We start from the raw sequence: 26,328 nt of genomic DNA on the forward strand, positions 1-26,328 counted from the left end.
GGAACAGAGATAAGGCTAAACAGTGTGTACAGAATTCAAGGGCACAGTGTCTTCTGGCTTTCTTATCTCTACAGACTTTTCAATTGACTTTTAATCCTTCTTACACAGGCTGCTTAAATCCCATCACCACTCTTTAGAAATTGAGATTTTTTTTTTTTTAATATTTATTGTTGTTGTTGTTTAATAACTCATCCTTACCCAAGCAGACAGTTTTCAGGTTTCTTCTGAACGCTGCTGTATTCATTAAGCCTCTCAGCATTGCCAGCTGGCCACGATTTCTTGTCTGCTTGAAAGAGTTTGAGTCCCTCTTCACTTTGGGACTTCACTGTTTTTGTTAAATTGTGTTATCAAGTACTCCTACATCTTCTGTCACTGGCCTGTAGTGTTAACTGCAGTGGTGATGATAATTTGATGTCTCTGAAAATCTCTGTGATGTTTAGATGCTCTTTGGAACAGTGATTTATTGTGTTTGTTCTGAAGAGGAGACAGAAAGCATCTGGATTTTCTTCCTCAGATGCTATAGATTTAATCATATCAAAGGTCATCTCTTAAGTAATGCTGCTGATTTTTAGAAGGAAAATGCAATGAAGTTGGTAGTTACACTGAAGACTAGGTTTTGGTAACAGCTGCTGTAGGAACTGCTTGTTCCCAAGCTTGGGTGAGTGTTTGTCCAAAGAGAAAAAACAAATACAGTAGCTGCAGTGGAAGGGGCAGAGAGGCTACCATTTTAATTTTCACATCCAATGTGTAGGTTTCTGTTTGCTGGCAGCTTTGCTTAACAATGAAACTTGCAAATTCAGTTCTAAGAACTGTAATTTCTGATTCTTTGAAGTAAGAAGTAATGTGGGGAAGGTGCCACAGTGAGGGGAATGAAGGAGGGAGGGATGATGTAGGGAGGAGGGGAACCCAGGCTGTACAGAGGGAAGTCAGCTTGTGACTGAATAGTGATTAGTGTGCACTGATCTGAATCTAAAAGCCCAGCTGTTCTCTGTACATATTCATCTCTTCTAGGTGGTGTTGTCATTCACTGACTTTTGTGTTGTAAACTTCATGACTGTATTTGTTGAAGGGGCTTGGTGTACAAACCTTGCTGGTGCATTTGTGTTAAGGGATGCACATGTAGGTGACAGCATCTAAATGCAAAGAGTTTCAGTGTCTGCATTTGATTCGTATTTTAGCAGAGTTCCATTACATGAAATAGGTCATGAAACCAGGGACCTGCTGAAATGTCTTTCAGTGTGCAGAGTTCTGAGTCTCCTATCTGCATTGGGCTGACCTAGTCTGTTTGCAAAAGTACTGGGCAAAGGATATAGTGGGAAAATAATACCACAGTCTGGAACAGGACTTGGTGGTTCTTAGAAGAGTCACTTGGAAGTTAATTGAAAACCTTGGAGGCTTTCTTGCTGGGTCTTTCCCCACCCATTATGCACATAATTTCAGCACTTCTTTAAAAAGTTTTCAAATTGCTTTAAGGGCAGCCAAGATGAGATCCTCTGCTTTATGTAAATCAGACAAGCTGTGGAGATAAAGCACCCTTCCACCCCAGGACCTGTGTGCCTCCCAGGGTAATGTACACAAAACACTTATGTAATGGTCCAGGTTGTTGCTGTTGCTCTCTGCAGTTAGCTTGAAACTTCAAATCTCATTTTGTTGACTCTAGTTCCCAACTTTCACAACGTGTTGTTCAGTTACAAACTTTCTGAGCAGCTACTCCCTTTGCCCCCTGAGACAACTGAGAGCAGGGGCTAAAGGTTGTGGATGGTCTGATCAGGAAGTTCACATGAGTGTCAAGTGCAGTTGCATAGCTTCTCCACGGCTGATGGAAGTTTTTGTGTGAGGAGAGGAGCAAAACATTATTTAGAAAGAGGCTTGTACAAAGCATTTAGGAAAAATGGATGCAGCTGTATTCCTTCAAATCTGATGGGAACCAAAATAGCAGGATGAATGCCATTAACGCTTACTTGATCCTTTGCTAGCTGACAGAGAAAACATGAACTGAATTTGTTATCAGAGGGTTTATTTACTACTTGAAAACTACAAAGTGTTGTTGCTCTATTCTGTCAACAAACTGTTCATAAAAACCCACCCAGTTACTATGATATTCTTGTATTTTGTTAAAGAAAATGTTTTAGCCATGCATGGCTCAGTGAAGAATTTAGTAGGATAAGCAAATGCACAATTCAATTACTTTAAAATAGAAGAAAGTCTCTTGATGGAAACTGTCTAAAAAGGAGTGGAAAAGGCATTTATTTGCCAAGTCCAGGCTTCTGTTTCTAATGCAGCTCTTGCTGATAGTCCTGACTTTTAAATAGGCTGCAATCCTTCCCATGGTCCTAGGTGCTTGGGATTGGGAATTGTTAGCCAGTAAGTCTCAGTGTGAAGCTGATTGTGCTTCAAGTGTGGTTTGGACACCTCTGTGGCCAATGTTCCTTAGCATTGTACTTTGAGAAAAAAGTTTTGCACAGTGACTTTTGTGGTTGTTCTCTTTTTTTTTTTTTTTTTTTTTTTAATAGCCATGTAAATGTCAACGAGCTGGCACACAAGGCAGCTTAGCAGAGTTGTAGGGTAACTATGGGCAGTACCTTTCTGTCATTCTTGTATCCAGATGCCCTCTTAATTTACTCTCTCCCTTAGAGAGTATTCTTGCAATTCCTCTGTGCTCAGCCCTGGATTTGTGCCATCTATCCCATATATGCTGGCTGCTTATTACCAGGCGGGCTTGTCAGTGCTTGAGGATGGAGCGTCCCTCTCTGGGGAAACTTGTGGCCAGTAAGACTTTCTTAAAACAAAGGATCATTTGTTGTTATGTAGAGCAACAATTGAGAGGCAAGAATATTGAGGTATGGTTTGGTTTATGTGAATGTGTCTTGTTATGAGACAGAGCAGGCAGTTGTGCTGTTTGATGGTGGTTTTTTTCCATCAGTGAGCACCCAAGCAGAGGCTTGGTTTGTTTTTAGGACCCTATAAATAGTCCTGTCATTACCCACACACATTCTTGTCCATTCCACCCCTGCCCTGCCCTCCTGCAAGACTGCATAGACGGGGGGCGGGGAAAAGGGAATTTGGTCATTTGGGGCTTCTGGTAACTGGTTATAGTCCCTGTAAAACAGCTGCTGTGTGCATACACCCAGGTGCCTGATGTTTGGGGCAGTCAGTGCTTGGGAGGTCACAGGCAGTGCTCAGCAAGCTCGATGTGATCTGGATGCTCTGTGGTTACTTTTCATGTTTTTTTTTCCCAGATTTGTTAATTTAACACCATGTGTGCTGGGCACCTGGGCTGTGTGTCCACATTCCCATCCACAAATGGGATTTATCAAGTCTCTCCCTTGCTCCCCAGCTCGCCTCTAGCTGCTGTTGGGTTCAGAGCAGTTAGCTTTGGGAAGGGTTTGGAGCCGTTGGGAGGGTTTGTGCAGTTGTTTCTCTCCTGTAAAGCAGGGCAAAGTCCTGCACTCCTGACATTTGCTGTAGAAGTTTCTATGGAGGCTGTCTTTTTTTCCTGTTTGGGTCAGCTTAGCCGTGGTCAGACAATGAATTCTGATTGCAATGTCCTGCCAGAGACAACCTTAAGGCTCAAGTGGTCCCAGTCTAAAAGATTCCCTCCTAGCAATGTCTCGATTGTACTTCAACAAAAGAACGAGTACAGGACAGCTGTGAAGAAGGTGCCTGCCTGTGTGTGTAGTGCTGCATTCATCTATAGCCCTGAGAATGAATTCACTGTACAAAATGTGACCCTTGCAATATGAATTCAGGGATAGAGGGGTTTAATTTATTCTTGGAAACAAGCAGCGGGGCCCATGGAACCCTCTCGTTTGCCACAGCTGAACTTCCCTTTCTGGGTCCTGATCTCAGTGCAAGCTCTAAACTTCACCTGCTAGCTGTGGACATGCAAACACCTTGCCTTAATGAAGTTACTCCCACAAGGCTTGGATCCAGATAGGTGATCCTCAGGGGTCCTCTCTCTTTCCTTAGACCAATGCCCAAATTCTGCCCTGCCAGCCTTCCCTAGTTCAAATCCAAATGCAGATCCTGGTTTGTCAGTGAGCCCTGGGTCTAAGCTCACCAAAATGATTTCTCCTGGACTCATCCCAGTCTTGTTTGGTTGAGCCCTTGTGCAGTGATCCTTAATTCCTCATTTGCTACAGTTCTAGAGTTTGGTCTCTGGTCCTTGTTGGCTACAAGCCAAAGTTGAAGTTGGTTTAGCCTCAACTTTACCAGCCCAGAAGAGCTGTGATGGTAGGTATGAATTTCTTTCAAGTCACATTTCACATGAAGTTATAAATCATTCATTACTCCTAGGAAATTTATTTTTACATTTACAAAAACAACAGAATAAATGATTTTTGTGGTAGTCTCTCTCAAGGGGGGGGACTTCTCAGGAAGATGACAAACACATCCTGCTAAAGAGAGATTATCCTCTCTGTTGTTGTCAGTAACACAAGCAGTCAGCAAAAAAAAGAACCACAGTTTGTTGCTACTTTAGTGTATAGGCTTCAGTGATTGTTGTCACATCTTCATCAGGAGTGAAAATATGATCCAGTTCTGCCCACATTTTTATTTGCTGATTTGGAATCCCTGCTGTGAGCAGGTAGAGAGCAGTTGGCACACTGGGACAGGTATAGATTTGTGTCTTTACTGACAAAATGGGAAGGTTTTTGAATGCTGTAGCTTTGTATCCAGTAAAACAGATTTATAAATGTGAACTGTACACAGCAAAGCCCTTATTGAAGGACATTACCTCTATTTTAACACTTAGTAAAATTTGTGTGTTTAGTATGGTTTATTTGCTTCTTCTTCATTTACATTTGAAAACTACTACCAATCAGGCTCAAGTGTTAGCTTGATTGCTCCTGCTGTGGAAATGTGAAAGCATTGTGTCTCCTGCAGCACCTCTGCTGTGCATTTCCTCTGTGGTTTCACCACACTTGACTCCTCTGAGGGGATACAAATGCAGGGCTGGCTTTTCCCAGGACTTTGGAAGTAGTCAGGATGATCTGACAAGGGTGGCCTTTCTACAAACCAGTGGATTTAAAGCTAAGTTCCAGTATTGCAGTTAACTTCAAAAAAACCCAAAACCAAAGTAAAACAAAAACCACACAACAAAGAAATGAAGACACTTAGCAGTATTTGAACGGAAAGTGCTAGAATTGGTTTCAAGTCTGTTTTGACTTAGGTACCCTAGCAGATAGGCATTTGAGAAAGTAAATGGGACAAGGAATCAGCTGTTTGGATGTCACCATTGCAGGGTTTGCTAACTGAAGGCAAGAGGGGGAGACTTCTTTAGGCCAAACCGTTTCTAGACAGCTATGAGCTGTGTTCAGTTTTATTTTTGATTGTACTCCAAATGCCCTCTCTTATTAAGGTTAAATTATGTGGGTTTTTAACCTTAATATTTAGTACTGAGGCAGACATCAGAGTGACTGGCAGCTTGTAGATTTCCCATTCCCTAGAGAGTGTCAATCTGAAGCTGGACAACTGATCTCCTCTCCATACACTCTCTAGCCACCAAAAGTTCAGATGTTAACAAGGTCAGTTTAGAAACTGGGTAACATAAACTTTCATCCTGGGAGAGCTGGGTCTGGGGGAATTGTTGACCAGAGTATTCTTGCATAGAGCATGAGCTTGGAGCCACCTCAGAACAGTATCAGAAGAAAGCACTTCTCTAATGCTGGGTATTGACAGCAAGCCAGCCAAACAGCCTCTATGGTTCAGCTGCTGCTTATTAACCCAGGAGGAGCTGTGTGCCCTCATAAAAAGGGGAAAGAATGATCTGTTAAGACATTCTTTCAATCTACTAAGCTCTAGATATGCATCTTTAATCTACCTATTTGTAGTAGTCCTAGAAACCATAAATCTGTTGTGTCCCTGCCAAGGCATGAATAATCTCAAGATCTCAACTTCTTTTAGCTCCCTGAATGAAACTTTGTACTGCTGCTTCTAAGTGCAGAAGGGAATGTCAAACTGGAACAAGCTTTGGGGAATGAATAAACCAAACCAACTTGTGGTTTAGAGGTGGGGGGAAAGCAGAAGTTAACCAGAAGAATGACTGTTTGGGGGGAGTAAGAGTTCTGAATGACAAAGCAGATAGTTTGTGGGAAGATAGAGCCAGATAAGGTGAATTTAAGTCAGTCAGCTGTGAGAACAGCTCAGGTATAACAACTGAATCTCACAGCCCCTGTAGCTTTAAGAAAGGAGATTTTTGGGGCTACAGTGGGTTAGCAAAAGCCCTTGATTACTTGCAAGTCCTATAAAAGCTGAATATGTAGCCACTAAGACAGCAATGTGTAAGAAAGAACTAGAAAAGTAACATTTCAAGAATGGATAAGATTTGAAGAACAGACAATAAATATCTCAGAATATTTTTTAAACGTGTAGTCATACCCAGCCTTGCAATCCTAAAGAGTACAAAAGGAAAGCTTCTGTATGTTGTTCTAAACTTGTTTCCTGATGTGGCCAGTTGTCAGCCCTCCATTCTTCTAAACATTTTATTTGTTTTTATTTATTATAAAGGTATCAGGTGCAATGCCATTCTGAAGGGCCAGTCCTCTGACGCATATAGCAAGAATTTGGTTGTACAAAGAATGGAGTTTACCCCCCTCCCTAGAATGCTGTACTCATTGTAGTACCAGAGTGAGCTTTGTGGAGACTGACAGATCAGATTGGTAAGGTTAGATCAGGAAGAATGCTCTGAAATACTGACCCTTTTTCTTGACTTGCATGCTAGGGTGATACATTCCTCTGTTTAATATAAATTCTTTCATCGCTAATGAATGGTTCCATTGCTGTGCCTCCCATTGTGTACTCATGACAAAGATTGTTGCTTATTTTAGAAACAACAAACCTGTGGTAAAGGAATGGAAGAGATTTGAAATTTGTTACGAAAAAGGTAATGGTTGTGGACAACAAGGAATGAGGGGAATCCATAGGGAAGTGGCCAGTGTGGGGCTGCTTAGTCATTGCCGAAGTACCTGGTGACTTCGTTACGGCTCCAGATTAGGTGGAGCTGCTTGAGCTGTTCTGGTTGAAGAGATTCTTGCCCCTGTGCTTTTATTGCTGCTGCTGCTGCTTCACTAGGAGTTGCCCCACCTGAGATCTGGCCATTGTGTGTCATGCCTTTGTCAAAATGAGCTAAAACAGGAACAAACAAAACAGTCAACCCTCACCCCAAAAGAGTCCTCCAGTGGCTTTGGCTGTAGGCAGTACTGAGTTCTGTTTGCAGCAGCTGAGTGGGCAGGTTTTAGGAGAGAGACCTGTCCCCCTCAGAGAGCAGTGACACCCAGGGTAGTGCAGGGACCTCCTCAGCTGGTGTAGCTGCAGGTGGGAGACACCATGCAGCTGTGAGCTCTCTCAGCTGGGTTAAAGACACTGGAAGGTGAATGCTGGTATTCACAGCCATTCTGCTAAGTTTGCTAGGTCTTGTCACAGCTGGTGCTACCTTGTGAAACTGCAAGAAAGAGAAATCCACTCCTAAAAACTAATACAACACCAAGTGTCTCAGGGCCTTGGAGAATTATCTGGTTTTCCTTGTAAGTGTTCCTGGGAAAGAATTGTTTGGTCATCCTCTGAGATATTAATTTGATGTGAGGGCATTGCAGTAACAGGCCCTTGGAGTGCTGCTGCTTGGATAGCTTTTCTGTGGAAAGAATTTAAGATCTTGGTTTGCCAGTTCTTCAGAGTCATCTGTTTGTGCTGAACTTGACTAAAAAAAAAAAAAAGTTGCCCCATTGGACTGCAGTGGAGCTGTTCCAAGTTACAGCAGCAAAGTGCTGACACATGGATTTGCAGGATCAGGCTTTTCGCAATGACACTGATTGGTCTCCTTTCAGCTTCATCAGGACACTGACTTAACTGTAGCAATAAGGAACTGTTGCGTTTCTGATGACTTAACCCCGGGTGCACAGATGCTGAATGCTGCCCTCCTTTGCAAGCAGCTTTTAGGGAAGTGCTTGCTGTGCAAGAGTGCTGTCTTCATGCTTTAGGTGACTTCATGTGTGTCTGTCATACACTCTTTCTAGGTGAAAGGAAACCTGCTATCTCTTGATATTTTCGTGTTACGCAGTTGTTGTTGTTGTTGTTGTTGTTTTCTCTTAGGAGCATTTCACTTGATCTCTGTTTGCTTACATGTTGTCAAACATGCTGTTGTGTTGCCCCAAGGGGAATGCTCAAGTTATGCAAACTGGACCATAGATCTGTCCCTCTGTCCCCAGGCTCCACTGGCTTCTGTGCTCCTTAGTACCCAAATCAGCTTCGTGCTGTGCTCCACATTCCCTGGTAAAGCTGCTCTTGTAGCTTGCCTTACTGGCCTCCAAATGGAAATCACTTTGGTCTCCTGTTGTGCCCTGATCTCTAGATGAGCACGTGGCTCAGTTTTTGTGTGTTCTTTCACTTGGAAGAGCTGTGCTTTGGAAATACTTGTGTGAGGGCTGGGCTGGAGAAAGCGCTTGCAGCAGACTGAGGTGATGAGATGCTGCTAAGGCAAAGCCATACCTGGCGCCTGAGCAGAGCTTGTGTACTCAGGCCATATGGGAGAGCTTTTAAGACCATTATTATTTGTTTGCTATGGCTCTGCTACTTCCTCTTCCCCTTTGTACATGCTTTTTTCTGACATGCTGTCACTGCCTTCATCTATCCTGATGCAGAAAGCAAAGAACATGGTATAATTTCCTACCTTCTGTTGTTGAGTTGGTTCTTTAGTGAGAGAGAATTTCTCTTGGACAGTATCAGGAAAAAAAAAGATAAAATCTGTCTGCCAAGTTTCTTTGTATAGGAACAAAAGTCACCATCAGCAGGCTTCCCCACAAGTATCCCAGCAGGGCAATCAACTACAGGGGGTGAAAACTCTTCAGGGAACTGTGGGACTGCTGCCCCCCACCTCCTTTTTTTTTTCTTTATTTTTTTGTTCTCCTTGTTGTTTTTTTTTTCTTTTCTCCCCTTCCCCCTTTTCTTCAAGGGGTGTTACCAGTTTCACTGATGGGGGGGATGACCTTTCATCTGACATCCACGAAGACTTTTGATAGTGAGGCACTTTCCTGCATTTCAGCTTTTCAGCTAATTACTCTCTTGCAAGAGTTTTTTCTCAGCACAAGCCAGTTCTTTGCCTATGTTGCAAGAGAGGCCCATTCCTTCTCTTTTTATTATGTTTTGGCCTGAAGTAAGGAAATAGCCAGTGAACTAAATAGTGTTGTTCATTAGTTTATTTTATTAGCTCACAAAATGCAACCTGTCTTGCCAGTATTGCATTCTTTTTCCATGCTTCTGTTGAGCATTTTATGAAGTGCAAGTAGGTGGGAAGCACACTTTGGGAGAAACTTAGCCAGCTTAAAGCCATGGCCCCAGGTCTCCTACCTGGGTATCTCTCGATAATTTAACCTTACAACTGCTATTAAACCTTCAGAAAAGGAGTATCCCTTGGCTTTCCATAGTCATCTGCATTGCTCAGAGGTGGTGGTGGTATTTGGGAAGTGGAGAGGAAAGGAAGCCTTAAAGCTTTAGCATTATAAATGTGCAGAACTGCTGCCCTGAGCTGTGTTGCTGTGTTCCCCAGACAGCACTGTCCTCAGTGTCTCCTACGTTTGTCTCCTGCACTTTACTGCAAGATTTGCACACCCACAGCAAGAGCAGCCTGGGCACAGCTTTCAGTATTCAGTTTTACATTTAACAGAAGTGTAAAGTTCAGTGTTGTGGAATTCCCCTGCTTGGTTGGTAGATAGCTTGGTAGGACTCAAAACAAGCAGTCTGGATTGTAAACAGAAACCTTCCTTCCCAAAATGAGTATGTTGGGGGATTCAGAGCTGGCCTGGCCTGGCCTCCTCCCATCAAAATTGCAGTAGAAGTTTACTTCTTGGGGTCTGTCATATTTTATTTTAATCCCAAAATATTTAAAGGAAAACAATCTCGACAGCGTTTAACTTTACAAATCCTAGGTTGCTGTGGAAGACAAAAGAAAACTAATCATAAAATTATGGTTGGCCAGCCCAGAGACTTGTTTCTTTTGAAATAATTGATGCCATAAAATCCCAGACCAAAAGAGGTGGGAGATGTAAGGAAGGCATCTGGCAGCGTTTCTAGCCCTGGGGGGTCGAGGAGAGCAGTACAGCCTGCTGCAAACAAAGGCTGAGTGTTTTGCTGATGTGATTGCAAAACATATGTTTGCCCAGGACTGTTACGATCTTGGGAATAGGCAGGAGGCCAGATTTCTGCAGCAGCATACTTAGTCACACAAATACCTACAAAATGTTAACCTCTTGCGATTTCTTACTTTAAAAGCCATAATTAGTTTGTTGCTTAAAGAAAAGGTAGACACTCTTGCAGAAGGAACGGGGAAAGGCGGGGGGAGAGTGTAATAAGAAAGCAACAAGTGATGTGCGAAGAGATGCTCTGTGCTGGGGAGAAGCGGAGCAGCACAGCCCCCCGCGATCGGGGGCAGAGGGGTTCTTGCCCCTCAGCCGGGTCGGGAGGAGCGGGGTGGATCTGGGGGGCCTGGGGGAACGCTTGCCCCGAGGCTTGCCCGCGGCAGAGGCTGCTGCCGCCTCTCCCCCTGTTGGGGGCATCTCTCGGCGTTCCCGGACGGCGGCAGGCGCGGGGCAGAGGGAGAGGAGCGGCGGCGAGCGGCTGTTCTGCGGCCCTGCTCATCGCTCCGCCCTCGGGGAGGGCCGTAGGGAGGGCGGGCCGCGGAGGGGCCCCGCCCGGCGGCGGGGGCGGTGCGCAGAGCCGCGCCGGGGCTGCACAGGGAGAGCGGCGGCAGCGGCCCCAGCCCCGCAGCGCTGGCGTGAGGGTGGCGAGGCCGGGCCCCCAGCAGCAGGTACCGCGACGGGCGGGTGGGAGCCTCCCCGGCGAGCAGTACAAACCTGCGGGAAGGTGGGGAGGGGGCCTGGGAGGCCGGGGCTTGCGGGTTGCTCGCTCGACCCTTAAAGACGTCGTTCAGAGCTGCTGGAGGGGAACTTTGGCGGATTTTGCAGGTCCCTCTTGGCTCCCTTCTAGGGGATATCCAGTCCCTGCCGACAGCGGCACTGCAGATGCTGTCTTCAGCCTCCCTCTTGCCACCTGGTCACTCCCTGGTCGCGTTGGTGTGTGTGCCGTGGGGTGTCTCTGCTGGACGTTATGCTCATCCAAGTAGTTCCTACCTCCCGGTTGCCCAGTATTTCTTCGGGGTTTGCACAGACTTGAACAGTCCTTTTGAAAGAGGGAGGCTGGTCTTGTGTGTCTGATAGAGAAAGAGCCTGGAGGTAAACAAGCCAAAGGCATTCCATTGGAGAGGAATTAAAACGCTGCTTTGGATCTCTTCTGTAAGTTTTTTAGTGTCAGTGCATTAAGATTTTTCTTTTAAAGGGAATTTTAAATCCTCGGACTGCTACAAGTTGCCACAGAAACTATTTTGTATTTTTTTTTTTCTTTCTTGGTTTGCACAGATCTAATACCTCTTGGATACAAATGGCTTTGCTTTGACATAACCCAGCAGTGCAGTCTCCATAATGCAAACGGTAACTGTCACATTTAAACTTGCTTCCTTCTGATTTATTGGTCCTTAAACAGTGTTTACAGCATGGAAATAGCAGATGTTCCTTCCAGATCCTCTGCCCTCCGATAGTTTTTGTGTCTTTGCACAGGTGAGAGAAGTGGCATATTGAGAAGCCAGGTGCTGATCATTGAAATTCAGCCTCTGGGTTTCAGTGAGCTCATATCAAAAGTAAATTGGGTTGTGGTCGCTAGGCAGTTGTGTCACAAAACCACTTCAGGAAGAGCTATTACTGCCGAGGAAGAATGAGTAGCACTTAGGTGCCTTGAGACTACTCCAGTTGGATCTGCTCTTACTGTTTGGTCCAGTGAAGAAGTGTTAGTGCTTGAGTCTGAGTTGTCTGAGCTTTGTGAACAGGGTGTGTGACCCTGAGCAAACCCTTGCCTCGATTTTTGTCTTGAATCAAATCACATAAATTAGTTGGAGATGTTTTAGGAATCTGATATTTCAAAGGACTTTGAGACATTCAGAGACAGTGCACTTAACTGATGATGAAAAATAATGACAGGATTTAAATGCACATGAGAATAATGGAGTGCTCTGTGAAGTAGGGACAGCTCAATGTTTGCTGTGCTCTAATCCCACTGAAGAGCAGCAGGCCTGTGAACAAAGTGCTTTGTAGCAGAGGGGAAGGACATGTTCTCAGTTCTTTAAATCCAGGCAAGTGCAGACATGTCTGGTGCTTCAGCTGAGTGGCAGTCTGAGGTGCCCAGAAAATGGAACCGGTGCAAAAAATGTAGAGTACATGAGGGGCTTTGAGAGAATTTCTCTGCCATTTTAATGGGAATCATAGTTTGTTTGAGAAAGCCACAACAACTGCAGCTGCTTCTAAGTTAGGTAAATTAATAAATTGGGAACACCTGCCAGTTCTGCTTAGCCCCGCATTTAGAAAAGGTGTAGGATTCGTGGGCTTTCTTCTTTAAATGTTTGTAGGAAAAGAGTCATGTTTAATCACCATTCTTTGTTCCTTAAACCATTTTCCCAACAGCTACTTATCTGATAAGAAATCTTCCAGTAGCCACTGCATTTAGCAGAACTGAAGATACTGGTTTTAAGCTGCGTCTGTATCAGCTTGGTGATAAATAACTTGTTCTGTGAGGCCAGTTGTGACAGTCATTGTCATTAAGATCCTAAACAAGGAAAGTCCAAATTTCTAGCCTGGCAGTGTCACCACCAGTGAGATTGTGCTGTTCCTGGCCTTGAAGGGGAAGTAGGAATCACAGATAGTGACTGAAGCTGCAGCAGCACAAGGCTCTTATACTGCCAAGTCTCTTTTGGAAGTGCAGGGCAAGTTTCTTGGACGTTTGGCTGCGTTGTGGCGTCCTACGAATATATAAAGTATTTTTAATGTCAACTTCAAATGCATACCATGCTATACGAAGCTGGATTTTCAGCCTGGCACGCTGTGTGGGGGTTCACTTTGCTAGGAGATTGTGTTGAAGAGTTTTTAAGCCACAGCTCATTGTGTCTTTCTTCACCCTAAGCGTGGATAGGAATTCACTTCAGATGATCACTGGTTAGCTAGGAAAATGTCATTGCCCAAAAAGGTCACCTCAAACTCATTTCCCTTCTCTGGTTCCTTCCTTTAGATTGTTTTATATTGCATTGTCAGGTGTCATTTTCATATAGTTCTATTTGAATCTAGCAGTGTTTAGTGCTTAACCAGCACACAGGTGATTCAGGTGAAGACATGAGTCCAAATGTGGCTTAGTGAAACAAACAGGTAATGACATTTTCATGTTGCCTGTCTATGATACAGTGTTCTTTTAGTCATTTAGAGAAGGCTTGAGTAGTGTGTAAATAAATCTCTCTGGGAGATACAACACTTGATATTGGGACTGACTGTACTTGAGGGGAGCAAAATGACTCAGTGCTAACACCAGGGAAAGCAGTCTGAAGATTGTGGTTCAGACCTAGTGCTCAACTCATGAATCTCCAATGACTGAAGAGGAACAGTTTAGCAACAGTCCCTATAGTCATCTGGCAAAACTATAATTGAGTTTTGGGAGAGGTTTTGTGATAAGAGGCAGGAGCTGTAGCTGCCAGGAGTCAGTAGTGGGGAGGAACAGGGATCTGAAAATGCATTTTAAGCATGCTATGGAGCAAGAGTTGTAGCTAAGGTTAGGTAGCTACTCCTGTTCTAGAGACCCTGTATCTTGGCTTGTAACTTAACTCTGTGTTAGTGTTTCTAGGTAGCATTTCTGATACTGGGTGTCTGTTTAGAAATTACTTTATTTTTTCACTTATTTTAAAGAGGTTCAGAACCAAAGCAGATGATGCTCTGCTACTAGCAGAGATGATGAGTGTTGTACTTTATTTGCAGCTCAATTTTCCAACTTAAGCTTTTACATAATAGGAATGCTGTTCTTGTCGAGATACTTTAAAGATGAGCTTGATTGGCAGTCCCAAAATACAGAAAAAGCCTTAAGCAGAGTGAGTTTGTGTCTGAGATTTTAGAGTGGTCTTCTCTGAACACCTACGTGCATGCAGTACAGATTTTTGTTGTGCAGTTGGATGTCCTAAGTGGGCCAGACTGGTGTGAGAGAATGCTAACTGGGAAGGATATAATTAAGTCTGCAAACTGGTCTCATTAACTCTTCTGTCTCAGCTGTTTCTTGGTGTAAATTTGCATAAAATGTATCTCCTGGCTGAAAAGCCTCTTAAAAGGCACATAGTCTGATGGCTAAGGCATTCAGCTGTGACAGGAGAGATCTCAGGTCAGGCTGCCAGTCTTCTATAGCAGCCTCTCTTAGCTATGCAGTGCTTCTCTTCCTCAGTTACTTTCCTGAGTGGGAGAGAATACCCTTGCCCTGCCTCACAAGAGTAGTGCATGAATGAAATACATGGGGTGAGGTGCTCACAGTATAGCAGTGATGAGGGACATGCAGATTCAGAAATGGTAGGTATCTGGTGACCATATTTCCATGGAAATAACAATTGTGGCTGTACAGGAGCAACAGGAGGGTTTTCTGTGCTTTCTGAAGCACAGCATAGCAATGCAGCATTTATGTGGCTAAAGTCTTGCCTCTGTATCAAGGTGCAACTGGAAGGTGAGCACTGGAGTGGATTGCTTTCTGGTGAGGCTCACCTCCCTCCATCAGCTGTGAGCTCCTGAGTGCTGACAGTGAAATCTATTCCATCCTCAGTGTTTAGCTTTGCAGTCCATCTGTGTTTTATGCTCTGGCTTTGAAGACAGGGTGCCTCAGATGTATCATTATTATTGTTGTTGTTATGTATTATTTGCACCTAAAGTCTCAGTTGTGGTTGGCTTTCTGCTGAGCTTGGAGCTGTATTTGGCTGCAGAGTTTCTAGACTGAATGGAAGTGGTGTGGCAAGGTTAATGAAGAGGAGGAGAGAAGACAGGAGAAGTTGGATGCAGAAAATAAGGTGCTAGGTAGGTCGCTTTGGTGTGCAACTTAATGGTCTGGAATCACATGAAAGTTGCTTATACTTTTGTAATAACCAAAATAAATATTGGTTGCTTGCAACTGCTGCTCATCCTAGCCCTGGCTGCTTTGCCAAGTGCTTGTCAGTGCTTCAGGTGAGGTGCTTGGAGAGGAAGGTGCAGGAGAAGAGCTATGTGGCTGGTCAGGATGGAGGTCTTGCCTTTGAGAGGGAAAGCTGGAGAGCAGTGCTGCTTGAGTGTATTTGGAAGGTGGAGGCTTAGTGAAGGGTATCATGGAGCACAGAAATATGTTCAAAAGGAAGGGAAGATATTCTGGGACTGTTCTGAGAATCAGTGTGTTGTCTATATAGGATTTGGAATGTTGGGATACTAGGAGCACCCAGAGCTGTCTGCAAGTTCTCAAGTACTCAAGAACTTGATTAAATGCTGCTGCTGAAAAGGAAGGGAAAACAGTTTTTTAGAAGGTCTCCCATAGCTTGTGACTAAAGAATCACAATTCTCAGAAAATTTGATGTGTCAGAATTTATACAGCTCTCATAACTGTGGTAATCATGCACCTTGAGCATATTTCTGTTTTCAGCACCCTCTGGAAGAAACACATTTGCCCCCATTTTACAGGTGGGAAACTGAGACTCATCTTGACAAATCCTTTACAACATCTCTGTTAAGGGACTTGAACCCAGGCTGCTCAGAGCATGGGCTGGTGCTATGATTTCAGGGGAATGCTTTCTCTCCTGATTTACTCAATCCCCCCAAAAACCCTCTAAGTCACTTTGTAGAGGGCTTGGTTACTTAGCTAATGTAGCCTGGTACATGCACTGTAATGAGAGCAGGTTGATCTCTGCATGCTCTAAAAACTGTGGTGTATTATAGTGATGTATTCCAGATTGTGAGGCAAAATTTGTTGGCAGCCTGCTGATCTCAGTTTCTTAAATCTTGGTTGGTTTTTTTTTTTCCTTTCTGTAACTGTTCTGAAACATAGTTGTTCAAGAATTAAACTTGAAGGTATTTCTCTTGGAGTGCCTGAGCTGGCTGACAACTGCAGACATCTGCTCAGTTAAATGATGCATGCAGGCTGCTTTTCCTTGCTGTCACTTGGATGTAAGATGCTTTTCTAATTTGCTGGTGTAGTTGTAGCTGAGATAAGAAGCTGTGCTGGAGCTTGGAGGAGAGAGGAAGTTTTTAAGATACAAATTTAATTCTTAAAGTGGCATTGCCAGAGACTTGGCTGACAGGCAAAATCTGTTGGTGAATGTTTGGATCCTCAGCAGGAAAAAGGTAGATCACAAACTTCACTGTCCTAGGGAAAATGTGAGCAGAGGGTGGGAAGAGTTGCCCTTTGATCTCAATTTATCCAAGTAACACTTGAGAAATGACTTGGGGTTTCAGGAGACTGTCAGAGTCTGGCTTGGTAGTTCTGACTTAGACCTGTGCTGATTGTTCCTGGCTCTCTGAAGCTGGTTTTCAGTCTTCGGGGAAAGTTCAGGGAAGGGTAACTGATTAATAAAACTGCTTCTCGTCCGATGAACTCCTGCAAATAGAAACCTCAGCTGAAGGCAGAAACAGTGCAGTAGTGAGGGTAGCCAGTCCTGCTTGTTTGTTACAGCCTTTATCTAGGTGGGGGGAATGGAGCAAAGTTAAAAACTGCACTTGGCAGGTAGCTTTTAGGGGCTTTGTTTGCTTGTGAGGCCTGAAACAGCTGAAGGCACCCCTCTGCTCTGTGTGGCCTGAAAGGTTTGTGTTCCTCTGAACTCAGCTGAGAACCTGGATGGGGTTGGTATCATCAGAAAATGAGTGGTTTGGGCCATGGAAGAGAGGCAATGGATGTGCTTTAGAAGATGAGAGGGAACAGGTAAAGGCCCACTGGTTGTAACCTAGTGTTCAGCACTTGGCTCCAGCCACAGCATCAGTCCCAGGTCTCCCTTCATCAGTAGGAGCACCATGCCATCAGCTGCCCCTTTGGAACTGCTTCAGGTGCTAAGGCTCCTGTCTTTCCTGGGGAAGCCATGCCACTGGCCTGGGAGCAATCATAGACTCATAGAATGGTTTGGGTTGGAAGAGACCTTGAAGATCAAGTTCCAAGCACTCTGCTGTAAGCAGGGACACCTTCCACTAGCTCAGGCTGCTCAAGGCCTCATCCAACCTGGCCTTGAACACCTCCAGGGAGGGGGCACCCATGACCTCCCTGGGCAACCTGTTCCCAGTGTCTCACCACTCTTAGTGTAAAGAATTTCTTTGTAGTATTTAGAGTGCTGTGCAGATGGAGTGGGGCTCTGTAGCAATTGGGGGTGGGCAGACGTGACTGTGTGAAGAGATGTCTGTCTTTGGTACATGCCCTGTGGACCTTGCTGTGCCTTCTCGGAGGGCTGCTCCACACCACATGCTGAGCCATGGCTCCTGCCCTTCCAAAGGGAATGGTTTAACAGGCAGGACACAAGTGCACGAGAGCCTTTTGCTCCTTGTCTGCACGAAGGGTGCCATAGGCCTGGCAGAAAGGTGCAAGGGGCAGAGGGCAAGCAGGCAGCTGCTGGAGGGGGATCCAGCCTCCTTCTCACCTGCAAGGCAATGACTGAGCAGTGTTCCCCTCCCTCCCAACCTGAGTAGCTTTTTATCCTATCTCAAAAAGCAAGCAAATGCCAGTGTAGATCAGGTACTTTCAGCAGTTTAAGAGCTCTTTGAGGCTGGGGAAAAGCAATCTGATTAGGGTTACAGCTGTTTCACTTCCTGACAGATGCACAGAGCGCTGCGGATGTGCACAGGCAGAGCAGTCTCGGTTTGTATCAGTGGCACAACCACACAGCAGCCAGCCCTGTACTGAACTCCTTGTCCTGGACACCCTGCCAAAATATGCTTTATGCAGGAGTTTCTGTGAAGCAGGTTGCAGAGTGTGTGTGTGTGTCTGTGTGCACATATGTTTGTGTGTGCTCTGGGTGGCTGGCAGGGCCTTTGTTGTTGAACTTCTGGTGGCTGGAGCCGGGTGTGAGGCTGTAAACAAGTGTGGCTAATTATAAAGCATTCTACGAAAAACGATTTGCATTTGTACAAATGGTCCGAGTAGAAGTAGCTGGGGTGAGAGTACAATGAGTACCCAAATAAGCCCAGCTCTCTCTGAAGGGAGAACTGTTTCCTGCAACCACAGCTAAAAAGCTGCTCCTAACTAAATGCTGAGCGGGGTGTAATTTTCTTTTCTAGGAACTCGGAATAAGAATTCCTAGACCACTGGGACACGGACCAAGCAGATTCATCCCCGAGAAGGAGGTGTGGTAATGTTTTTCCAGTACACAGTGAACTTTATGCTTTTAAGGAACACTCTTTGGTTTCAGGACAGCTGCTGAGCTGCAAAACATTTTCAGTCATGATCACATTCAGTCTTGGGGAGGCTTTGGCTACTGTTCTAGTGTACCAAAGCAGGGAGGGCTCTGGGAAGCTTTGGAAGAATTCTGACTCCTCCTGTACTGCTGTCTAGCATAAGAGAAACCCAATCCTGTTTGCTCTAAGAGTGTCTGTTTCCTTGTGAACATCCGGATGTAATTTCCTACTGGTCCACAAGGCACCTGCCCCCTGCTCTGGGGTTGCTTTTTCTTGAGCTGCTTCTACTGCTCTGAACAATCTGAGAAGCCTCAGAGTGCTGTGGATGAACATTTCTGGTTCTCTCCTGATGAACATTTCTCTCCTGACTGTCTAGTAAGAGGATTTGGAGCAGAGGAGAGGTTAGTAATATGCCTGTGGTTTTCTAGGAATTTTAGAGCCTTAAATTTCAATTTCCTTCTAGTTTTCTCTCATCATCATAGATGGCTTTTTACTTAATTCTCTCTTTTTCCCTCAGTAAAGATGATGATTCAGTTAGCTTTGTGTTCTTACAATAAGCTAAGATCAGTTTGGGGCATTCAAGAAAGTGAAGGTAAGACAGGTAAAAATGAGAAGTCAATGAGATAGCATAAACAAAAAAAAAAAAAATCTCCTTTTGCTGATGGTAACCATTTGTGATCTTCTAAATGAGGGCTGCTGAAGGGATTTTATGTGCAATGCCATGAATAGATTTATCAGTGCTGTGCTGATAGATTTATTTACTCTTTCCCTGGCACTTCTCAGACCACACTGCTCACTGCTCCCTCTGTTCAACCAGACCATTCAGGTGGGAAACGAGGACGCCGTGATGCACACTCTGTTTGCTGACTCCTTTGCTGCGCTGGGCCGACTGGACAACGTCACCTTGGTGATGGTTTTCCACCCACAGTATCTTGAAAGCTTTCTCAAGACTCAGCACTATCTGCTGCAGATGGACGGTCCACTCCCGCTCCACTACCGGCACTACATCGGGATCATGGTAATGCTGGAGTGAGGAGCTGCCAGCAGCAGCAGGCACTTGGGCAGCAGTCTCTGGGCTTCTTTAGTAGCAGTTAATGCTCTGGGTTGCAGTTTCTAGTTGGAAGGGCATTTCATCAGGGGGAAAGCAGAGTGGGCTTGCTTGTCTGCTTTACAAATTGTTTCCTGAGGCTGCTGCTTCATAGTTTTGGTGAAAAAGTGGTGGGGAAAGGTCTGTTGTAAAACAAGACAATTGTTTATGCTCAGTTTCCTTAGCATCTCAGAAACTTTGGGTTTGTGTGTGTCCTCTCAAACACACCTCCCTCCTACTCAGTCTGTCCCATCATCCCTTTCTGAATGTCTGAATTCCAAGCAGGTTTTCTGCCAGGAGTGGCTGATTTCATCATTTCTGGTCTGCCAGGTCAATGATCTTTGCTTGCTGGAGTTTAATTCAAGTTTGGGGCTGTGTTGTAATTTGATGGGGAAGGTGTCACTGAATAAATGACACTGGGTCTGTGCTTTGCTGAAAAGCTGCCCTTAGTCTCTCCTGCTGTGTGTGTTCTGAAACCTCCTTTTGTTTTTGCTGGTGGAGGTTGACCTCACTGTAGCCTTGCTTCTTCCCCAGGGGACAGCACAGCATGGATTATTTGCTTCAGGACAAACAATGAGTCCATGCCTGCTCTTCTCCTTGGACACAAGCATGTTGCACCTGTAGCCAGCATAGTTACAGCGTGCATGACTGAGGAGCATTTTTCTTGTGAGAACAAGAATCAAAACAGGCTCATGTGTTCCCCTCTTCATTTTTTCAGCTTCAGCCTTTGATTACTGCAAGCCTTACTCTTGAATATTTTGAGGAAATGATGACTTAGGATATTTTTCCTGAAGCTCTGACTTACTGTCATTGTTTTCTGTATCACAATTGTGTTTTCCAGGCTGCAGCACGCCATCAGTGCTCTTATCTTGTTAACCTCCACGTGAATGACTTCCTTCATGTCGGTGGAGACCCTAAATGGTTGAATGGTCTGGAAAATGCACCTCAAAAACTGCAAAATTTAGGAGAACTGAATAAAATGCTGGCTCACCGACCCTGGCTCATCACCAAGGAACATATTGAGGTAAATCCTTCATGGAGTGATAGGAATGTGCCCTGATTTTTCAGTAATGCTCTCACAGATTCTTAGGGTGAAGGATGTTCTGCCTTGCTGACCTCCCTGTCAGTGTTCTGTCACTCTGACACTGATGATATCATATTGCTTGTGCCCTTGTAAAGCTGACATGGTATTAACTGCTCACAAATGATGAACAGATTCCATCCCCAGCACAGTGACACCTCCCAGCTGTCATCTCAGAATTCTGTTGGTGCTGTGACCGTGTGTTCAGATAGGCTTTTCCTTAAGCCTCGTGCTTTGAGGACCAGCATCCCCTGAGCATCTCTGAGATGCTGCCAGAGGGTTGTCTCAGCTGCTGCAGATGCTTAGTTTTCAGGCGGGGTTGGAAGGAGCAGGCTGGCAGAACAGCCCAGGGTGAGCTGGCCCAAGCTAGCCAGGACTGCAGCACCAACAAGCCACCAAGCAGCTGCTGCTGCCCCCTCCTCTGAGGCCTACCCTGATCAGCCAGCTCCAAGAGTGTGTGCAGCAGTGGCAGCTCTCACAGCAGGGGCATGCTCACCCTGGGCCTGGCCATGCTTATTGGAGCAACTCCTCTGCTCTTTACCCTTTGTCAGGAGGAAGTGAATGCTGGAACTTTCTCTGGGCTGTCTGCTAGGTGGAGAGGCAGCAGCAGGTCCTGCTGGGGCACAGGGTGCTGGGCTATGGGGGAGGGCACAAGCTCTGCCAGAAGGCCCCAAACCTCCCACACTTTCCTGCCCAAAGGGGAAGTTGGGGGTTGAAGCTTCTTGTTGAATGTAGAGCATTCCACCCACAGGGACAAGATGGAGGGAGCCTGGCCTTGATGCCAGGTTTTTACTGAGCTGATCAGCAAGGGGTTGCCAGGGTTTCCTGAGACTGCAAAGAGCAGCTGGAGAAGCATGTGACTGTTGTGGTTGCATCTTCATCAGAGGTGTGAAATTTCAGTGCCAGTCGGTCTGGCCTCCACACAAACCATGTGGAGCAAAATAGAAACCCCAGCTGAGGGCCAGAGAGGGGAGAAAAGTCATCTCCTGTGTGCCTTAGCCACACGAGTCTGTGGCTGGCAGGTCACCTGGAAACAGCACACTGAGCACGTTGGTGGCAGCAGAGAGTTAGGATGTTGGAAGAATAATTTCATCTGGTGAAGAAATGTGCTGATAAACTGAAATAAGGTGGGACCATCTGAACACAGCTAACACTTCTCTGTTCTTTTGAAAGCAACTTCTAAAGACTGAAGAGAACAGCTGGTCCCTGGCAGAGCTGATCCACGCAGTTGTTCTCCTGACTCACTACCACTCCCTTGCTTCCTTCACCTTTGGCTGTGGCATCAGCCCGGAGATCGACTGTGAAGGGGGTCACACCTTCAGGCCCCCCTCTGTCAGTAACTACTGCATATGTGACATCACAAATGGTTACCACGGGGTGGAGGAAATTCAGGCCAGCCCAGTTGCAACTATTCCAGTAAGTACCTGCCTGGACAATCTCTTCCAATAGCAGTAGAAGTTCTTATGTGGAGTGTGCCCCCTCTATGGGATTGAGCAGCCTAATCCAGATGGGGGCTAACCAGTGGAGCAGATGGGTGTAGGAGAAGCTGAAATGACACTGGTTGACTGGGGGAGGTTACTGAAGGAAAACAAAGATACAGTCTCTCAGTTGTCTATTTCTTGGGGTCTCTTGTCATTCATAGAGGCAAACTGAGATGACTCCTGGCCTCAGCTAGTTTGATACATGTCCTGAGCAGCAGTGGCCAGGAAAGCTTTTTTGCATGGGTGCAGAGGAAACTTGGCTCTTCCTTTGATGCCAGTATTTGACTTGGTTGCCTTGAGGTGTTTGTGATCCTTCACAGAAGAGATCATGGACCATTTTCTGACTTTGTTGCTAACCCAGTACTTCCTGCCTGCAGCACTTCTGCTCACTGATCTGTACTTGCTTCCACTTAGTGAAGAGTACACTGTGAGCCAGGTGTTGGTTTAACAACAGTGCTCACAGGGTATTTCCAGTGCAAGTCCCTTGCATATGAGACTTTACTGCAATAGTGTGGCTGGCATTTAAATTCTGTTTGGTGGAGCTTGCTGGCTCTCTGAAGGAGCAAACTGCAAAAGGCAGAGAGGAAAGGGGCAAGAACTGTATCAGTTGAAGGTAACTTTTATTTTGCCTTGCACTGATGGATTTTTACTAGACCAGATCCTGCATGAATAATGTGCTGTGGTGTTAAAACAGCTCTTGTGAAACAAGCACTGGCTTTCCTTTGAGGCTGCATTAAATCTGCATTTATACTCACTCTTCCTTTTTTTCCTTCAATATGTTTCTTCTCCGCAAGCAGAGAAGGGGAAAAATACAGTTGGGTAGTAAATTGTGGTTACTTCCTCTGGCAGAATTTCTGTTACACCTCCTTGGTTTTTTCAGTTGTTAAACATTTAGATTAAGTAAGAGAAATTACTTGTAGTGTGAGAACCACTTGTTCCAGAAAGCTTTGATTCTTAAAATATGCTACAGATACCAGGCATTTAACTAAGGAAAAATGATGATTAAATGGGAGCTGTTGGGTAGATACAGATCTTTCATGAACTCTTTTCCTCAAAGCATTGCTGTTTAAAGATGTAAATGAAGGACAGGGAATTGCATTTAAATTTGTTGGCTTGACAGTTTCTACCATTGCTGTCAGTTCTTGTTAGGTGGACATGAAATGTGTTTTTTCCTTTCTCTCCTTTTCAAGTCCACAGAGTCTGTCTGTGAAGTTGAAGCTCTTATGGAGAAAATGAAGCAGCTGCAGGAGTGTAGGGATGAAGAAGAAGCCAGCCAAGAAGAGATGGCTACCCGTTTTGAAAGAGAGAAGAGAGAAAGCATGTTTGTGTGTTCCTCAGGTAGGACAGATATAGTTTATATACATTTATGTACATTTTTCCTAATCACTTGAAATATTACTGCAAAAGGGAAAAAAAAAAACAACAGTTTTATTAGATGTGTTAAATCCTCACCATTTCTTAGAAGGGATGAAGATCACGGGTGCCTGGTAGTCTTCCAGAACCAGTTAAAAGCAGAGTAGTGCAGATTGTGGCTTCTCTCAAGCCCACCTTAATACTGCCTTACCACCATTATGTTTAATAGAAATTTCCCACAGGAATGGAATCTCTCTTGAGAGGCTGAAGTGTCATAAGAGATTGGAGTTTGTGGGCCCCTATGAAATAAACTTGGCATGGAAATCATAAAGGTCTCTATTTTATTAAGTTCTCTGTTCTAAAATCTCCTTTGACATCTTGGTAGACCCCCTGAGTTGGGAGCAGAGTATCCCTTAGCCTTAGGGAACAGGGTGAAAACTCATAGACAAAAGAAGTAAGAAAAAGACATTTATCTGTAAGACTCTTGAGTGTTTTTTATCAAGTTGCTTCTAAAAACCATAGCTTTAGCCACAGTGAGCTCTATCAAAGCATTTTAGAACAGGTAGTCCAGTGCAACTGTGTTGATGTCAAAAGCACAGAGACTCCCACCCTCCTGCAAGCTTTCTGCTAGAACACCTCCAGTTTGTTCTTACTGAAATGGTGTGCAATTCTGTTTGGAATTCCCAGAAGATGAAGAATCAGCTCCAGCAAGAGACGTGTCTCGTCACTTTGAGGATACCAGCTATGGGTACAAGGACTTCTCCAGGCATGGAATGCATGTGCCCACTTTTCGTGTCCAGGTAATGAGGCTGGGGGCTGCTCTCACAATCTCTTTCTTGTGCCAAATGGCAAACTGGAAACTGCTGTGTAACTTTCTGCCCCCTGAGGTGCAGGGAACTGCTTGAAAGAATCCAGTGCAGAGCCACAAAAATGATTAAGGGGGTGGAACAGCTTCCTGACGAGGAGAGACTTGAGGGAGCTGGGGCTCTTTAGCTTGGAGGAGACTGAGAGATGATTTCACTGATGTTTATGTGCCATGAGGATAGAGCCAGGCTCTGCTCAGTGATGCCCTATGACAGGACAAGGGGCAATGGGTGGAAGTTGAGGCATAGGAAGTTCTGTGGAAACATGAGGACATTTTTTTTTCACTGGGGGGGTGACAGAACACTGGAACAGGCTCCCCAGGGGGGTTGTGGAGTCTCCCTCTCTGGAAATACACAAAACCTGTCTGGACGTGTTCCTGTGTGATCTGCCCTAGGTGATCCTGCTCTGGCAGGGGGGTTGGACTGGATGATCTTCCAAGGTCCCTTCCAACCCCTAACATCCTGTGATTCTGTGAAACAGTCCTCCTCCCCCTGAGATAAGTTAGAATGAAGCACTGAGTCCTCACAAATTCATATCTGAAATGCTTCACTCTGCTTTTTCCCTTCTTCTAAGGATTATTCCTGGGAAGACCATGGCTATTCCTTGGTTAATCGCCTTTACCCGGACGTGGGCCAGCTCCTGGATGAGAAGTTTCATATTGCTTATAACCTGACTTACAACACCATGGCCATGCACAAAGATGTGGATACCTCAATGCTGCGACGAGCTATTTGGAACTACATTCACTGTATGTTTGGGATAAGGTCAGTTTGTGCCACTTCTGTTCTGAACACAGCAGAGCTGCTAGCTCTGGATTTAGTTTCTTTTCTTTTCTCAGATTGAAGCAAAGCTAGAGGAGGGGAGATTTAGATGAGATCTTAGGAAGTTGTTCTTCACCGTAAGGGTGGTGAGACACTGGAACAGGTTGCCCAAAGAGGTGCTGGAAGCCCCATCCCTGGAGGTTTTTAAGGCCAGGCTGGATGTGACTCTGGGCAGCCTGATCTAGTGGATAGTGTCCCTGCCCATGGCAGGTGGGGTGGGAGTGGGTGATCCTGGAGGTCCCTTCCAACCCCTAACACTTCTAGGATTCTATTTATTAAGCAAATCTGCATATTTTAAAGCACAGTTTTGTTTAGGTGGTGAGGGACCAGCTGTGGTACAAATCACACAAGAATTTATTTTGCCACAGGAACTCAGAAGCAATGGAAGTGAGAGAAGTGCTGCTTGAAAATGAAAGTGTTTCTCTTTTCCTCCCCCAACAGATACGATGATTATGACTATGGTGAAATTAATCAGTTGTTGGACCGCAGCTTTAAAGTTTATATCAAGACAGTGGTTTGCACTCCTGAAAAGACCACAAAAAGAATGTATGATAGCTTCTGGAGGCAGTTTGAACACTCTGAGAAGGTATGGTTTGCATGTGAGCTGAGGGACAGGGGCTGTAGATCTGTTTGCCATGCTGTAAGCCACAGTTATTACCCAGCTGCCATTTAAGCTTTAGCTGATGTTACCAGGATTCTGCTCCCAGGCAGTGAATTCATTGGGACTTGCCAGGCTGAAGTAATTTTTCATTTCCTACTGCATGTTCGGTAGCTAACAGCTGATGTGGACTGGGCAAGCTCTGGACTGTCTTAGGGAGGTTGGACATGCATGTGGTACAGCTTCAACTCTGCTGCAGCATCTCCTCCACTGTCAGCATTACCTGTGTCCCAGAGGGGCAGGGCACTGATGGGGAAATCCATCCCATGGCCTCAGCCCCAAGCAGGCTGATTGCTGGCCCCAAGGTCATGGCAGTCCTATGGTCATTTCAGGGCAAATAACCTCCAAGCAGTTACTTCATGTTAAAGGCTTGGCTGTGTTAACAGCGACCTCATCACCTCTTCCTCTGCCTCTAACTTCCTCTGCTCTGTGGGTGCCAACCACCCTTTGGCCTTTACTTGATCCACTTAAGCTAAATTTGAACAATTCTTTGAGAGCTGTACCTAATCTGCTGCTGAAGAAGGCCTTACCTGCTTGAAAGCTTGTTTTTGTCCAGCTCAACCAGCTGGTCTGCTGAAGGGTTGATTGCCTCTTCCTCTGAACCTGGCCCTGTAGCTGTGCACTGGGTCAACCTCTCCTTCCTCAGCAAGCTTTAGAGAGACCTCATTAGCTGGGTGGCTGGCAGGAGAAGAGCACTCCCACTGCTACTGCAAGCAGTGATAGAGACCCCCAGCCCCACAGCCTTCCATGCCCTGG

General features: G+C 45.3%; 1 protein-coding gene across 2 annotated transcripts in view; it reads left to right on the plus strand.

Moving 5' to 3' along the window:
- SESN1 (sestrin 1) overlaps window positions 1–26,328 on the plus strand; it is a 68,156-nt gene that overhangs the window by 40,743 nt on the left and 1,085 nt on the right. Inside the window, exons 1-9 of one of the 2 annotated variants that reach the window (XM_054393187.1) lie at window positions 10,767–10,798; window positions 18,111–18,176; window positions 19,045–19,245; window positions 20,156–20,338; window positions 21,569–21,811; window positions 23,067–23,214; window positions 23,917–24,029; window positions 24,667–24,857; window positions 25,356–25,500. In XM_054393187.1, the coding sequence (XP_054249162.1) occupies window positions 19,075–19,245; window positions 20,156–20,338; window positions 21,569–21,811; window positions 23,067–23,214; window positions 23,917–24,029; window positions 24,667–24,857; window positions 25,356–25,500 (1,194 nt within the window). In that variant the 5' untranslated portion in view covers window positions 10,767–10,798; window positions 18,111–18,176; window positions 19,045–19,074. Of the gene's footprint in view, window positions 1–10,766; window positions 10,799–18,110; window positions 18,177–19,044; window positions 19,246–20,155; window positions 20,339–21,568; window positions 21,812–23,066; window positions 23,215–23,916; window positions 24,030–24,666; window positions 24,858–25,355; window positions 25,501–26,328 lie in introns of those variants that run through there. The other variant, XM_054393186.1, reaches the window with a different exon arrangement.

This window comes from Indicator indicator, chromosome 27 (assembly GCF_027791375.1).
Source record: "Indicator indicator isolate 239-I01 chromosome 27, UM_Iind_1.1, whole genome shotgun sequence".
NCBI classification, from domain to species: Eukaryota; Metazoa; Chordata; class Aves; order Piciformes; family Indicatoridae; genus Indicator; species Indicator indicator.